This window comes from Vanessa tameamea, chromosome 15 (assembly GCF_037043105.1).
Source record: "Vanessa tameamea isolate UH-Manoa-2023 chromosome 15, ilVanTame1 primary haplotype, whole genome shotgun sequence".
Classification (NCBI taxonomy): domain Eukaryota; kingdom Metazoa; phylum Arthropoda; class Insecta; order Lepidoptera; family Nymphalidae; genus Vanessa; species Vanessa tameamea.
In genome coordinates, this window is record NC_087323.1 from 8,100,152 (window position 1) to 8,117,406 (window position 17,255).

At 33.6% G+C, this 17,255-nt stretch overlaps 1 protein-coding gene across 7 annotated transcripts in view; it reads left to right on the forward strand.

Moving 5' to 3' along the window:
* The window catches only part of Spri (sprint), a 216,654-nt gene extending 200,199 nt beyond the window's left edge, over window positions 1-16,455 (forward strand). For 4 of the 7 annotated variants that reach the window (XM_026638885.2, XM_026638884.2, XM_026638880.2 and 1 more), the window contains 21 exons: window positions 1,515-1,715; window positions 2,030-2,214; window positions 2,368-2,597; window positions 2,806-3,032; window positions 3,122-3,502; window positions 3,671-4,225; window positions 4,542-4,740; window positions 4,912-5,297; window positions 5,376-5,511; window positions 6,017-6,172; window positions 6,390-6,516; window positions 7,234-7,348; window positions 7,745-7,840; window positions 8,385-8,481; window positions 11,543-11,709; window positions 12,568-12,672; window positions 13,196-13,381; window positions 13,576-13,707; window positions 13,929-14,156; window positions 14,386-14,599; window positions 15,056-16,454. In XM_026638885.2, the coding sequence (XP_026494670.1) occupies window positions 1,515-1,715; window positions 2,030-2,214; window positions 2,368-2,597; window positions 2,806-3,032; window positions 3,122-3,502; window positions 3,671-4,225; window positions 4,542-4,740; window positions 4,912-5,297; window positions 5,376-5,511; window positions 6,017-6,172; window positions 6,390-6,516; window positions 7,234-7,348; window positions 7,745-7,840; window positions 8,385-8,481; window positions 11,543-11,709; window positions 12,568-12,672; window positions 13,196-13,381; window positions 13,576-13,707; window positions 13,929-14,156; window positions 14,386-14,599; window positions 15,056-15,189 (4,257 nt within the window). In that variant the 3' untranslated portion in view covers window positions 15,190-16,454. Of the gene's footprint in view, window positions 1-1,514; window positions 1,716-2,029; window positions 2,215-2,367; window positions 2,598-2,805; window positions 3,033-3,121; window positions 3,503-3,670; window positions 4,226-4,541; window positions 4,741-4,911; window positions 5,298-5,375; window positions 5,512-6,016; window positions 6,173-6,389; window positions 6,517-7,233; window positions 7,349-7,744; window positions 7,841-8,384; window positions 8,482-11,542; window positions 11,710-12,567; window positions 12,673-13,195; window positions 13,382-13,575; window positions 13,708-13,928; window positions 14,157-14,385; window positions 14,600-15,055 lie in introns of all 7 variants that reach the window. The other 3 variants (XM_064217154.1, XM_026638886.2, XM_026638888.2) reach the window with 3 other exon arrangements.
* The last annotated feature ends 800 nt before the right edge of the window (window positions 16,456-17,255 follow it).

Consider the following 17,255-nt stretch of genomic DNA (forward strand, 5'->3'; position numbering starts at 1 on the left):
AGAAACATTAAAAAAAACTAGAGTCTAAATTCCATATTATATTTTATTACATTTTTTATGTTTATAACATATTTTCGAAAAGTATAATACCATAAGTATAGTTTCAATTCAAATGGATAAGTTTAATCCTGGTCTGTGGTACCATATATAACTGTGGCAATCAAAAGAAAATGTAGGAAGTCTGCGAAGTAGAACCTAATTCCCGGCTTACGACACTATCTAGTTGCCGGGAATTTGGCGTTTTGCCCGAAGTATTATTTGGGACATCTTATCGTACTCTTTGTTTATTACTAATTATATTTCCACATAAACAAAAGCATAAGTTTTTAAAAATTTCCATGTCTAAATCTATTCAAATAAAATTAATTAATTAAAATTCATGAGTATTCTCTTTTTTATATAATCAGCGTACTGTTAGACTTAAAAAGTTATAACCGTCGTTTATATTAGTAATTCATCATTTCTTTATTAGAAAATTAGTTTAATTAAAACTTCATAAATTACACATAGATCATAATAATGCACATATAAATCATCACGTAGATCATTAATCTCAACACGTACACCAATAACAATAATATGAGCAAGCAATTTACGCCATATGAACTTGAGAGAAAATATACAATTGCTTGAACAGATAATACTATATAGTATACTATACATAGTACTATATTTTAGAAGTGCATTGCATTAGGCGATATTGGGCTGGTACAGAACCTCTTATGAGTTGGCTTCATAAAAGCTACAAAATCAATTAGCGTAATGTTTCGTTCTGCACTCTGATACTAATGAGACACAAGAATAAAGGATTATTCTTTTGCTGCGCTTCTGTAGGCTTTGTTTGTGTGCGGATAATATTATTACATATTTGGATGCGTCGTCACGAAGCGAGCACTTGGTTTAATATGTACAAAGCCAGTCTTTAGTACAAAAATATTCCAGATAGAAGTTGTTTCTTTTATTTTTGTCAGCTACTATATTTTGGCATTAATTCGATGGCAATTATTTAAACGAGTACGCAATTTCCTTACCGACTTTTGTTAGTTTCAGTTTGAAATAAGTTCTGTTTAGTCTTTATGTTTAGTTTAGTTATCTTATGAAAGAAAAAATAATTATATTCACTTAACAAAGTTTTATATAAATATATAATGTCTTACTTAGCAAATTTGGTATTCCTCATCGGGTGACTCATGTTTCCGAACGCAACTGTGATAAGTACCCACATAAAACGACCAGCAAGTGAGACATACAATTGTTAATTACTAATTCTTGCAAATATTTGACCTAATCTTTGAAATCTAACAAGCTATTTTTGTAATCGTATTAAACGCTTATTGATTTTAAAACTATACTGATTTTAAATCAATAAGCGATTTATAAATATTGCCAACCACTCAATGATCTTGCATAAGTATTCATAATACCATTTCCCTATAATAAAAAAACTTATTTTATATGAGTTTTTATGGATTCGTTTTAACAGTGGTTTAATTAAATGTTTTACTTATTTTTAGAGTCGAGAGAGTCTATCATCAGACGGAGAAGGGGCCAAAGGGGATTGTTCCTCAGTGGGATCTTCAGGATCAGAGTCAGAAGAACAGCCACCATGCGACATCGGTTTGCTGGAGAGGCTAATCAGAACACACCCGGTTTGGTTTCTTCCAGGAATTCAGCGTGCTGGTGCCTTTCATCTTTTACAAGGAAAAGAAGAAGGAGTAAGTGCATAAGAAAATTTATAGAGACTATTACTTCCTTTTATCAATCTCAGAATATTCCACATCTATGAATTTATAGACAATTGCTAATTGAAATTATCAGTGTACGTATACGATGAAGTTAAACGTATTTCCTTTTCTTTTCTCAAGGAAATTTCGTTTTGTTTTGTGTTTTGTGTTCAACATTATTATTATTACAATTAACGATTTATAAGTAACAGTAATTTAAAATGTAATCCAAGTTTATACTGAATGAGTTAACTAACTAAGGGTCAAGATCATATTTTCTAAGATAAATTTAAATTATTTTTCAGAACTTTGTAGTTCGCCAATCGAGTCAGCCTGACACGATGGCGATCAGCGTCCGGCTGCCCGCAGATAAAGGGCCGTATATAGAGCACTATCTGATACAAGCATCGAGCGGCCGCATTGGTCTCGAAACTTCACACAATCGCTTCGACAATATACCTGAACTGATCGCACATTATTCTCAGTGCTGGTGAGCTATTTAAATATTTTATTGAGAGATTAATCAACCTTTGTTTTATCATCTTATTGAATATTGGTAAAAAAATATATTTTATTTATGTAACCCTGCCCAGTTTTAGTTTAAATAGGAACATAATATTGTTATATTTTACAATGATTGCAGCGATGAGCTACCAGTGCAACTTCAGTTGCCAAGGCCGCTTCGAGAAGCAAAGAGTCGTCACCAGTTGAGTTCTCTTGCTTTGCTTGGGCAAGAGTTTTGGGGCTATCCAATGGCCAACCCAAAAAATAATCCGAATAACCTACTCTCACCCAGTCAGCTGACTAATGGAGCAATACCAATGGCTGTCACACCATCAGATACTGGATCTAGTCTTAGCAGTTTTAATGCAAGTTAGTACATTTTAAAACATTTACAACTTGTTATATTTAATTCATTTATTTGATAACAATTTATTTAATGAAAAATAAAACTTTTGACTTAAGACCGTTTTGTTTTGCGCGGGGATAGTAGATTCATCTTACAAAACTTTATTTCAAGAAGTCATATATATAATTAATCTCTGTAAATGTTTTAATGAAAATATTCTTATGTTTTAAGGTACAGTGGCAAACTCTCGAGAGCAAATTTTAAGCCAAGATAAAGATCAGAATGTAGTTTTAAAAATGTCACCCGTAGACACTTCGGGCTCCCCACCGAGTCAAAGCCAGAGCCTAAGTACGTTTAAAGGTAGAACTGCCCCATCACCACCAGCTAAACCGACTGGAACATTTGTCAGAGCACCGCGACCAACCCCACCAAATACTTTAAATCTAATATCCAGTACTGTAAGTATTTTAAAATTATACAAAAATTAACTGCTTTATTTATCTTTAAAATATAATTGAGTATTAACAAGTTCGATAAATATTTTCAGGCGCATATAACTCATCCTCACACATTTCCTACTACAAACGCGCCACATTCCCCGACTCATTCCAATAACGTTAAAACGACTCCGCCGCCTCCTCCTCCCCGATGGGCGAAACCACCTTTTCCAAAGATATCCTTGTCCCCTAAATCAGAAGCTTTTAGTCCAATTAACAAAGCTACGAGTGGGAATATAATTGTCACGACAACAGTTACTTTTAGTGTAAATAATACACAAATACACAATCATCAAATTAACGAAAGCATTCAAAGTGACCGGTTGCAACTAACGCTTGCGTCTAATAGCCTAAATAATAATAGTTCTGATGCTATGTTCAGCATTATGGACGGAGCGAAAAGCTTAACTGACTCTAACGGAGAACTGCAGGTGAGAAGTTTTTAATAATACAGCATGGCTTGCATACAAAGATTTGCATGGTTTTTTTATTTTATTTTTGTTGTAAATATATTAAAGCCTATTTGCTCAATGTTTTTGTTTCTAACCCATAAATATATTGTACAAATTTTCACTAAAATTATTACTGTTCTTATATAGAATATGATGCACCGTCTGACACCAGAAGGAGAATGTATAAGTACAATGTCAGCTAGTTTACACGGCAGCTTTAAAAGGCAGATCATTGAACAAAATAACACCGAAGCTGGATCTCCGCTAGAATCTCAGTCTCAGACGAATACCTCTGAATCGGTCGATCCCATAGCAAATACTTTGACAAAATCAAGTGTTCCTTTCCCTTCTAATCAATTAGTATCTCCAAATGGGACCAATTCTGTCACCAGTGGCATTTTTTCCCCGACAAGTCAAATCAATTCACCAGTATCTAATGATACTATTTCATCTAAAAGTGGGATATTCTCACCAATAAGTCAGACTAATAAAAGTGAAGTTTTTTCTCCTGTTTCCCGAAGCTCACCTATATCAAATAAAAATGTTTTTTCTCCTACTTCAAATAATTCTATAACGTCACCTATGACCGGTAAAGATAGAGAAAAAGTATTAACTCCCAATACTAATACTACAAGCTCTACGCCTTCTGGTCGATCGAGGAGGAGTAAACACTCCATGCGCAAGGAGTCCAGACATTATCAGGTAGGGTTATCGGATAATTTGTTGTATATTGGCGCTCCAATTTGCTGTATAAATTGCCATTTATCGTTGCATTTTTAAAAGCCACAAGCATGCGTATTATGATACATACATATATACATTAAATATCGCATATAGTCAAACTGCAAAACCATACATGTTAACAGCATGGCACATATAAACACCACCATTATAAAATAATAAACTGAAGAAACGTCGTTAAAATAATAAACAAAAAAAAATTGTAATTAATAATAAGATTACTTTTTAATGAGAATCCATGCAACAGAATAGTATATATTTACACATATTATTCTAGGAATCAGATATCCTCGAATCACCGGGGGTATATTACAGAAGTTCTTTGATGGATAAAGTAAGCGATTATGAAGATATTTGGGGACCAGAAAGTAATAACTGTTCAACATTTAAACCACTTAAGTCTGAAAATGATAATAATAATATAAATAGTGGTCTTATGAAAAGTAAGAGACCGGATCTTCTGCCGGATACACTGCGTGAGTAAAAATATTGATTTGAATAATTATAAATGATAGTGAAATTTGATAGTGAAAAATAAGTACCTTTATTTGAAATAAATATAATGAATTGCAATTTCTTATCTAGAAAAGTAAATGACGAATATAAATTGTACTAAATATTTTTGAATGCACCTTTTCGAATTTTAGCTAAACTGAACGCAGCAAAGAGCACTCAGTCAATAGTAGAAAAAGAAAACATGATTCTACTCAATTCAGTGGAAAGTCTGAATGAAAAACGAAATCTCTCAGACAATTCTCTTAAAAAAAGCTTTAACGGTTCCAACGAAATTATAGCAACTACAAACAGTAAGGGTGACGTCGTAGCAAAGCGACCTGACAAGCTTAATATTGTTATGAATATGAATAAGAAATTAACTGAAGAGATTGAAGCTACTTTGAAAATAAGAGAAAATCATAACATAGAGAGTATGGAAACGGTTAAAATAGAGGACGACTATATTAAACGCGATGACTCTGAGAAAGAGCACGCAGGCAGCCCTTTCTATGCCGATCCTGTAGATGCAATTAAAGAAGTAAGTAAATATTGATCAACTTTTTACAAAATAAAATTTATTGTAAAGGTTTGTTTGTTACAATATTATTGTTTACAGGCCGCTCTACTCCCCGTACAACGACGAAAGTTATTAAGATCTGCTGTGAACCTCTCACAGAGATATTCGGAGCCACCATCGCAGAATCATCCTTATTATCCTCTTCGAGATATGCATAGTATCGAAGAACTTTCACGTAAATATCCTAATTTTCATAATATTATTTAACTTAGGGCATATATTTGCTTTTATACAATCTACTGACAGAAAGCAACATTTTTTACTTGGCTCTGTGTAAGCCCATCTGGTTAGGTACCACCGACTAATAAGATGTTCTACCACCAAACCGAAACACTTAGATTGTCGTGTTTCGGTGTGAAGGGTAAATGAGGTAATGTAGTGTATTAACTAAAGGCACAAGGGATATACAGTCTTAGTTCCCAAGGTTAATAGAGCATTGGCAATATAATGGTAAATATTTCTTACAGCGACAATGTCTATGGGTGGTGGTGACCACTTACCATCAGATGACCTATTTGTCCGACCGCCTACCTATATCATAAAAAAAACATTCTATAACAGTATCAATACAAATTCTTGATTGTCATTGTGATCAATAAAAGCTTAATACATCGGTCATTGCCAATTTACTGGCCATAGCTTATATAGGTAAATATTATTTACCTTTTTGATGTTTTCAGCGTCTTCTCCAAACACTTCAACGTCAGTAGATAATCTGGTGTCGTTAAGGTGCAAGCCCAAGATGAAGGCGGTGGAGCCGCCACGTGTGGCTGCCAAGCCGCCCAGCGGCAGGAACGAACACACTTGGGCCGTTGATTCCAGTTGGCAATTCATCAGTAAGTCTGTTATAATTATAACTTTGGTTGTATGTGGTGTGCATGATGTTTAAATTTACTCATTAAATAATTATTACATTCCTTTTTTTCTATTTATAATATGTATTCGAATTTGTTCAAGTATAATTTTTTTTTGACTGGAATTTTTTTTTTTTCTGTGATGATCATCTGTACTGATTAATATACTATTCGTATTTATAATATATTATATTTCTAGATAAGAATGACGAGTGCTCAAACAGCGAGAGTGGGACATTCCCTTCACTCGTCGAGCAAGAGAGCCGGTTGAGTGGAGTGGACGACGGGGTGCAACATTTGACTGTACACCAAGTAGTCGCACAACGGTAATTAACAACACCCTACTTATATTATACATAAAAAAGTTTGCATGTCTCAATGTTTTATTACTTAATCAACTTTGAAAAATAAAATACTTTCATTAAATCGATCATAGTGTAGAATAGAAAAGGGGTTAATTAAATATTCATTTAATTGCGTCGAAACCTACAAATAAATCTGGAAACCTTGCGTGTCACATCTACCGCGTACCGCGTACCGCTATACCGCATACGAATACATATCCATGTTGTAGTCGTGAATCTTGATTATTTTTAAAGTTATTAATTACATACGTTTTTTAATCAAAAGTAAACAACCCATCTGTATCTTTAAGCTAATTAAAATAAGATAATTATAAGACCTAAACCTTCATACCAGTATATTATATATTGCCAATTCTAATGCAAGTTATATTATCCTGGTATGAAGGACGCCTTGGCCAGATCGTTATCCCACAGATAATATATAAACATATCGTTTACCTCACTGCACGTGTGATATATATGTATGTATATGAAGATCTTTGTCTTGGATTAAAGACTTGATGTCCAAAAATATGCCTCTGAGTTTGCCGATCCCGGTGTACAAGTTTCATAGTAGATTCACTAGAAAATCTTAGTTCTTCTGTCTACAACCAAAGTACTTTTAACTTTTCATTAAAAAATAAAGCATAATATTATTTTAGTAGATATAAGTAAGTAATTGTTTAATAAATTGTTTAGATTCCCGGAGCTACGTTTAAACGCAGAGCCGGCAGCGCTGCCGGAAGAGGTGCGTTCTCCACCGCGCGCGTCGTGCTATGATAACGTTCACGATCTTAGACCTTTATCTGAACAAGTAAGTTATTCGAAATTCATACTATTTTTTTTAACTTCTTTAGACGTCTTGAGAGACAGTTAATTTGATATTCGAATCGTTACTAAAGGTTCTTACCTAAATCATTTAAATCGGTCACTTGTAATTAGTTGCACATACTAAAAGTACTACTCTTTTATTGTTCTCTTTAACTTAATTCAATATATGTTTATACTGACATAATAGAAAAACTTAATTGATTATTTTGAAAAAAAAAATTCTACGAATAAAATCGAAAGTAAATTATTATGATTAAGATTTAGTTTAATCGATTTTATGTTAAGGAAAACTTTAATTTATTACACTCTTATTAATAAAATAAATTAAATGGAAAAAAACATAGATAACTATTACATTAAAAAATATATTATTTAACAGGCAAGTGACGATGGCACAGTCTTCTCTGAGCCATGGGACAGTTCGCAATGGGATGGACTTATACCGCCTACAAACGTCCAGCAGAACTATGATGCCGTAAGTAATTTAATAGCCACATTAAAAATATGAAATTAACTCTGTAGATAAATATTAGTACAAATGAATATAATATTAGTAAAAATAAGGACTGGACGGTCAAATTGTCCTCAAGATGGTAAGTGGTCAAGAGAAATGAACCGTTCTTTACATCACCATCAACCAATGCACCATCAACCTCAGGAAATATTATTTTCCGTATGACCTTCAAACCGCAATACAACAATATTACTCATCATATTGCTGTTTGGCGTTAGAATATGTGATAGGTGGGGTTCCACTCATCACATATAGTGTAACAACAGCCTGTACATGTTCCATTACTGGGCTATGCCCTCCTTTACTTTTTTCTATCGATGAGGGCGATCAGCTATCTAAAAAATAATAAAAAACACCCATAATTATATAATACCAAGATAATAAAAATAACTGTAATCCGTCTTGATCCTAGCTTATACTATATACTAATATCAAATAGAACATTCAGGTCTGTCGTATAATATACATATATTACACATGAATTACTGTTTTTTTTTTCGTCTAGGATGAACCGTGTGAGTGGGAATCACCAATACCACGCCGAGGGCCGACGGCAGTCACGCGAGCTAAGAGCTTCCGGGACAGGCTAGATCCTCTACTAGGTAAGAATAGCTTGTAACCAGAAAAATCATATTAATGTATCAAAATAAACTATGGGATGAGACAGAACTGTGACAGACAATTTGATAGTAAGCTTAAAGCTTAGCGCACATTGTGCAACGAGCAGATAACCTACTGTTGGGCTAAGACTTCTTCTCATTTTGAAGAGAAGGTTTTGAAACCTTCGTGAGAGAAATGAGGAAACGCATATGTCTGACTTCAATTAAATCCTTCCACGTGTGTATAACCAAACCACATTGGAGCAGCGTGATGGAATTAGCTTTATGTAATTATATGTATAATAGGTTACTCATGAAATCAAATCAAATTTATAGTTGTGTAAGGTTCAGATAATAATCATGAGCACATAATTTTAGGCGGAAATTCTGTTTATATTAGATCAGAGATTAAATCGAGAACCAACTATTTTTTATCTGTTTAAATTCCTTGGTTTTTGAAAACAAAACAGTAGAAGCGGTTCTATTTGCCTTCAGGAGACAATAAAGTCAATACGTACACTATATCGTACACGAGGCGAATGTTAAACAGTCAAATGGACTAAAGGATGTGGAACTCCAGAAACGTCACAATAGTGTTGGAGGTCACGATAATATCCAATGTCTTGGGTTAACAAAAAGTAGCTCCGATGCCTTTGTTATTTTATTAAATAATAAAGGTAATATTTTCTAATTTGTACTCGTAAAAATGTCGTCGTATTCAATACAAGATACAATACAAGTTAATATAACCATAATAATGTTTTCCTTTATCGTAACTGAATTGTAAGTAACAATAACGCACTTAAGTTTTAATTGTAGATTTTAAAGCCTTATCTATGTAGTCTTGATCTATTTAGGGATCCATGACTAAACCTACACAATATCTATAGTATTCACGTATAATTTCTAATACTATAATTAGCTGCACGATAACGGAAAATACGTAATTTAAAACAATTATTTACATTGTTGCCACAAAAAACGTTTTAGATACTTCTGTCGTGTATCGTACAAATACCTGCATTGTAATTAAAACGAGATAAATATAGCTAGAACTTATAAATATAATGCTTAAAATTTATATAATTGTAATTATCAGTAATATTTATACTACGCTGTATTTAGAACGCTGATAGGCTATTACTTGTTTATAGCGATTTTACGATTTATGTACGAATAAAGATCACGATCTAGTATAAAGCAGATTTGAAGCATTTATGAGTGTGAAAGTTTTCATTATAGTTAATATTGTCATGTCCTGTTATTAAGTTGAATACTACAGAATATAATGGTCACCGCCGTCCGAGCGTGTTCTCGTATCGATAACATTTTAATTGCTCATTCCGCATCATTATTTTAAAATCAATCAGAACGAATATACAAACAATGAGGCCGCAGCGCACATCTGTTATCAATAAATATATTAGCTGAGTAAATAATTAATTATGATTAAAGGGTAAAGGTCTGCGCGTGCCGTGAATTACTTACGACGCTATCAAACGCGCAGTCGTTAGCCGACGCTCGTAATTGCAACGCGACTAACGTTGTTTGAATGAGAAATCATCGCTTTAAATCTTTCGTGCAAGCGGGACGTAACCGCAGAGTGATCGGCCATGAGGTGGTTCAAAAAGTTGTTCCGAGGAAAGTCCGCGAAGCAGTCTGAGATTAAATCCTCCAAAACTCAGCCTTCGTTGAAAAAAATAAATTCGAAAGAAAATAAGAAGAAAGTATCCGAAGTGCAGAATGCTCCGGAGCTGGTTACCGAAGGAGTATTTGCATTGACGACGATAAGAAATTTTCGTAGCGATTCTATAAACGAATATGTTTTCGAAAGTGAATGGGTGTTTGTGTCTCGTGAAAAAATTATGGAGCCGAGATTCCAGCAGCATCTAACTAGAACTGATAATTTAACAAATTTGTGTAAAAAGCTAGCGGAAAGGAGTGGTCATAAGAAAAAGGCTATGGTCACAGTTAAGCCTCCAGCTTGCCACTGCAATGATCTCAATACTGAAGAAAACGATGAAACAAAAGATTTTTATGGAAGTCCCGTTCAAAGAATTTTGAAAGCTGTTGTAGATGTATGGAAACGTCTTTATAGTAGAATTAAAAAGTGTTTATGTAAAATAAAACGCGAATCTTCTGTTGTTGAAGAACAACATTCGGATATCACGAATTCGTATCTGTGTAGGTAATGATTCTTTCCATTTTATACAAGTCAATAAATTATATTTTCACGCTATTTTAATTTAGATAATAACAAAAATAATTATCTTAGGTACAGTAATATTTATTACTATTCAATTCCGTAGAAGTAGTAAAATTAAGTACCTAATAGCCTTTAAATATTCCATTTCTGGGTAAAGCATCCCAATAAGAAGACTTGGACTTTATTCCATAACGTTACTCCGACGCGGGTTGATTGTTACACGTGTAAGAGAATTTCTCCGACACATGTAACCTACATGTATCATGTGTGAGAAATTCTTCTTCACGTTGTATTCATCACCAATCAAAAGTTCGAGGTGCTAGCCCGGTTTGAACCCGCGATCTTCAGTAAAAAATCATAAACAAAGAATTTAATTTTATTGAAGAAAATTGAATACTAAAAATGTTAATCAGTATCGGTACAGAAGTCTGTCTGCATAAGTACTCAAATGTTGAGGATGATAATGTCGTCCCGCCTGATTTCAGCCACAGCGGAAAATCTCAAGGGTGTCCCGACTTCGCAGGTCATTCTATTGTGCAGAAGTGGGTGCAAGTATAGTTGCACTCTTTATTCCCACATTCTTATAAACCGATGGGATTACAAATCCGAAGTGATCGGAAAGAGTTCAAGCGCTGGAACAACGGCTTTACATACTTTTCGAGGCATGGGAGTGTACACACTTCCATCTTCTAGATTTCGAGCTGTTACTGAGAAGTTTTTGATAGAAAAACTCCAATCACTTTTTATCATTAAATGGTACTTCCCTTAATGACTATAGTAAAAACTGTAGGTACTACCGTATCGAATGTTAAAACCTAATCAGTTGTTAAATATGTTTGCATTTTCTTGTCCGAGCAGCAGCGGGTCGTGTCCGCGCGCTGCGCGGCGGACGCTCGACGCGAGGCGCCGGCGCAGCACTTCGGGCGTACGCGCTACATCTCGCGCAGGACAAGAGTACAACGTTCGCACAGAATGTTGATAACTTCATCGCCTGCACGTTGGATTCCAAGGAAACTTGCCCTCAGGTATTAAATAGTTGTAGCAATATGATATAAATAATCGGTCAATAACAATTATTTGTAAAATGGTTTTATATTTGATACTTCCAATAATATATTAAGTGTTTTTTTTTGAATATTTTTTTCGGGTAGAAAATATTATAAAAATATATTATTCATGTAATATTATAATCAAATTAGTAGTATCAGTAGTAGTGACTATTCACTACTACTACTGTGATTAATTCTAAATTTCCAATTACCTCTAATTAGCGATGCAATTAGCGATTTCTATCAGATTTACGGGTTTTAGTTATACGTTTATGGACAAAGATTGTTATTATAATCTCCGAAATACTATAGAAAATAGAATGCAATGAATTCCTGGGAGTTATAGAAACTAATTATAATTTTGTTAAGGATATTTTAGTTTAAATTAAATTAAAAAATATGCGAAAGGAGTTATACAATAAAAAAAACGAAAGATGAAGAAGATTTATTGAAAAAATAATCGTTTGAATTTAAAAGAAAAAAAAACTTACGTTATGTTTAAAACATTCAAAGTTAAGAATTATATAATGCCTTTTCTTCCAATATCGTTTTTATGAAAAAAAAAAATCGTTAAGTTACGTCGTTTAGACACGAACTCAACACGTAAGTAACACGTGGTCCCTAGTGTAATGAGATCATTCATGTTACAATTACTTATCTTGGTAGCCCTAATCAAAGGGCAAATATGCATGCACGTGCAGCGATCGAGACAAATACAGATAATATAAGTACGTTCAGAAACCTGATAATTTTATAGTACTCTATTTATTTTATACAATAACTTTATATTATTCAATTAATACATATTTTATTATTTATTTTATTGCATTGCAGATAATGATGCGCAATATGAGGCAATTTATGTCCGGAATGAAGAATTATCTCGTGAAACATGGTGAGAGGGAGTTTGAAAAGGAGGTGGAGAAAGAACGACTTAAGGTGAGGTTTTAATATCTGCTTTTATGATATATCATGATTTAATGCCGGTGTACATACTTTTTGACAACTTCCGTGGTCGAGTAATGTATGTGTTTTCATGGGTACGCCACTCCGAGGTTCGATTCGATTGCCGGAAGTCAATGTAGAAAAAGTTCATTAGTTTTCTATGTTGTCTTGGGTCTGGGTGTTTGTGGTACAGTCGTTACTTCTGATTTTCCATAACACAAGTGCTTTAGCTACTTACATTGGGTTCAGAGTAATGTATGTGATGTTGTCCAATATTTATTTATTATTTACTGCTTCTTACCCAGACAACTGTAACAAGAACCTGTATTCCAGGAGTAGCCAAAAACAACACTCTCTGTCAAGAAGAATACTTAAATGCAGATTGTAAAATAAGATTATTTTAAACAAAACTTATGCGTTATAAGAAAATCCAATTACAGGAATAATAAACAAGAACACGATGTCGTGTCATATCTGAATCGAAAGATATTTTTTACATGACAAAATTTGCTTACAGTTGAAACCAACGGAATTCCTGAACTTGGACGCGATATTGGAAGGCGTGATGCATAGGCTGGTAGTTCGTCCGTTGCGGTCGAAGCTGTACACTTTACTTGCTTCGTGGCATTCTGCTGATGTACGACAGTTGCATTCCGCTATTGAAAGAGCGCAACATGCAACACCTCTGCAGTTAGGAATTAAAGTAAGGGACTCCATTTTTTTAGTTTTTAGTTATAATATATATCTTATTGTGTTACATACATTAAAAAAATTTTATCCCTACAGTGCGAATAATTTCTTACTTAAAAAATAGTATATTAAAAGAAAAATATACATAAATTAATGAATTTAAGTTTAATTTTGGGAAAAATATAACCAGATGGAAATATTTGACAGGAATCCACAAAGATACCATCATCAGCAGTCTTAGCAGTCATCTCAAAACATTTCCTGAAGATGCAAGAAGCTGATTCTCCGTTGGACAAACTTGAAAACCTTCTGGCGGCTATATCGGTCATGTTTAATGCGGTGATTATATTTTTATTATTTATAGAATAGAAAGATGTATTTTATGTCTTAATTTAATTGAATTTTTTTTTTAATTTTTGTTGTTAAATTGATTACTCATCTATAATCCCACGGGTATTAACGTTTTTCAACAGAATAATTTATGATTGATTATTATTAGGTGTGACTCAAATAATAAAAATAAATAATTAACAATACCGTATTTCTCAAAAATATTCCAGATCCGCGGTGAACGTACCCTCGGTGCTGATGACCTTCTCCCCGTTCTCGCGTGGACGGTCGCTCGCTGTCGGCTGGTGTGCGCAGAGCTGGAGGCGGAACTGATGGCGGGCCTGCTGCCGGCCGCCCTACTCGCCGGCGAGGGGGGCTACTATCTCACGGCCCTGTTCTCTGCTGTCGCGGTGCTCAAGAGACTGGCGCCGGATACCGGACCGGACAGTACGACTCCTGTAAGTCGACAGATACTATATTCATATTATTTTAGATTTAATTTCACAGCAAAAAACTGGCCAATAGAGTCATATCGAATCGAATTCAATTGAAGTAGACTGTACCTACTTTTCAAAGCAATTTACTGTCTCGATAAACATCTTAATGTCATGGTAGGCGATAGAACAGTAAGAAGGCTTCTAGGCGACCTATTGATATGGCGTATATGGTAACGAGTGCCCGTTACAGTGGCGGCGCGGCTCGGCGGAGAGCGCGCGCGAGGGCTGCGGCGTGGCGGTGGTGCGCGTTGCGCTGCCGGACGAGTGCCGCGGCTCCATCCGGCGCGTGGCGCTGCCGTGCCGGCCGGGAGCGCGCGCGCGCGACCTGTGCCGCGCGCTGGCGCACGCCGCGCACATCACCAACCCGCAGGACTACGCGCTCTTCGCACTGCACGACGGACAGGGTGAGCGCCTTCTGAAATATAATGGGATTCTCTTAGCGAATTCTATCAGATAAAATCCTTCGAACTTAAATAGTTTGGTGTGAATATGAGTACAATCGATATATTTAATCAAATTAAATAAATGCTTACATAATTTGAAAATAAATAATTAGAAGAGGAGAACTCTTCCATCCCTTCTCTACTAATATGATTTGTTAATTTTATATTATGAAAAAATTATAATTACAACCTATAGAAGTGTTTAAAAGTAAAATTATTAAGCAAAAGTATTATATTATTAAGTATATTATTAAGTGCAGTCTGCACTTAAAAATGCAGATAATATTTTCTAATTTTAAACCCTGACATTTTTTAATTTTAACAACATAAAAACCATTGACAGTACATAATTAAACACAATTATGGTGTTTAAATTCACAAAAAATAGTTTATGATTTTGATGTTTTTTTTTTACAGAAACAATGTTGAACGAAAATGATTGCCCTCAAGAAGTAATGTTGGAAAAAAGTGGACAAAACTTCATACTTGCTTATAAGAGGATAGACGCTAAAATCGCGTGGCCTCAGCAGGCTCTGCTCTCTTATCCGTAAATGACTCTCTCACTAGCGTCGTAAGCAGAAATCTCACTCATTGGAAACGGACAAGGTGCGGAACAAATAAAATATAACAAAAGTTATGGACGACTTTAAATGGTAAAGTCGAAAGAGGTTGTCGACGTGCTCATTACCAACAAATACATTATAATTGACTCTGGAAAATATATTTTTGTCATCTAATAGTGATATTTTCTACGATATTAGCCAACTGTATCTACCGTTATTGTAGTCTTGTATAAGTACATTGCGCCTAGGCAGTATTTTTAAAGCCTTGCTATCGCTTCTCGTATTTGCGTACTAATTAATGTCTTTTCCATGTAGCTTTTTTACCCCATTAGTGTTTAACATTTTATATACTTCGACTGAATAATCATGATCCTCTCAAATGTTTTGTACATTTGTATTACGCGTGTTTTTAATTCGTTCGTGTGGTGTAAGTTTAATAATAAGTTGTTTTATTTTATAATTAACTTAAACCGACGATCGTTACCTTAAAAAGGTAGCTTTTTAATCGGATGTATGTATGTATATGTTCCTAAATTACAAAATGTACACTGAAATAACTCACCAAATTGTTGTTTTTAGTTTGTAGTATATCTAAAAGTTTTTAGTTCGATATTTCGTTTGAACGTCTATTCTAACTTTTATAAACGCTAACTTGTTTATTGAACTGTGATGTAATTTGTATTAGTAAAGTAAGTTTGTATTAATTTTGTATATTCGTAGAGGATTTTCTTAATATAATTTATTTATGTATAGCTTAAGGAAGTGTACGGATCAGGGGAATGATGAATAAATTTTGGCAGAGAATAATATCACTTAGTTAAAACTAGTAACTTCTTTTAATTGACTTTGAATTAATATGGTTTAAAAAATAATAATAACAAAAGTCAAGTAAAATATTTAACACCAAAAACAACCATCAAAATGTTTTAAAAACGCCATAGATATAAAAATTATAGAGCTAACGTTTATTCATCAATTAATATATTCAGATATGGTGGCATTTTATTTTTCACAACAATACTATTTTTAAAGTCTTTACGTTATTACCTAGAATACATTTTGTTCAGAACATTTACGTAAAATGATAATTTATTATATATGTAATTTTATTTCATGAACAAAATCAACATTCGTCGTTAAAGTAAACCAAATGAAACGGTACAATCCCTCACATAGCAAATTCGGTTTCATTTGAAATCGTGCATACAAAAAAATCTTTAAAATAAAAGTTATCAAAGCCTAAATATTTCTACTCGAATTGACCATGCAATGGTATCATTACTAATCTGCACTCATCTGCATTATTAATATACAATAATTACTAATGAAGATGGGATATGATAAAAATTGTCAAATTATAGTAATTAATAGATTTCAAATTCCACTTGTAATCATGACATACAAATAAATAAGCATGTCTTATGAAAAAAATGCAGTCGTTTATTCCTTTATAATTAATTGTGTATTTGGTATCTTTAACTAAAGTATAATTTGTCTCAATCATTTCAAAGATAAGTCTAATATGTAGGAAAGAGACAGACATTACATTGTTTTTACATTTTTTCTTAAAATATAATTTATAAGAGATTGCTTATAAATATTACAAAGTTTGAATACTTGTGTACACAAATACCTTAATATTTACGAACAAGTACATTTTTTCTAAATTGTGTGTTATTAGATATACATTTCGCTTACTACCTTTTATTCTATGGGATGCATATATATGCGCTAGGTTCTATTATTAATGTATTAATACGTAAATTCAGCTTAATATTTTACTACGTATTTGTAATACAGTTTTCTGATACGTATGTTTATTAATAAATAATGTCGGTGCCACATATCTGAATATCTAACAAAATATACAGTATTATAGCGAATTGTCTATGACGTTCCAACTGAATCGTCTTTAATAATAAATGCAACATTTTGTCTGAGATGTTGAATTGGAAACAATACGATGTGGTTTATCAATTCGTCGTAATACTGTGTTAACTACGATTTTGTATTTATTGCAGTCTTTAATTTTAAGGTTAGCTAACACGTATATT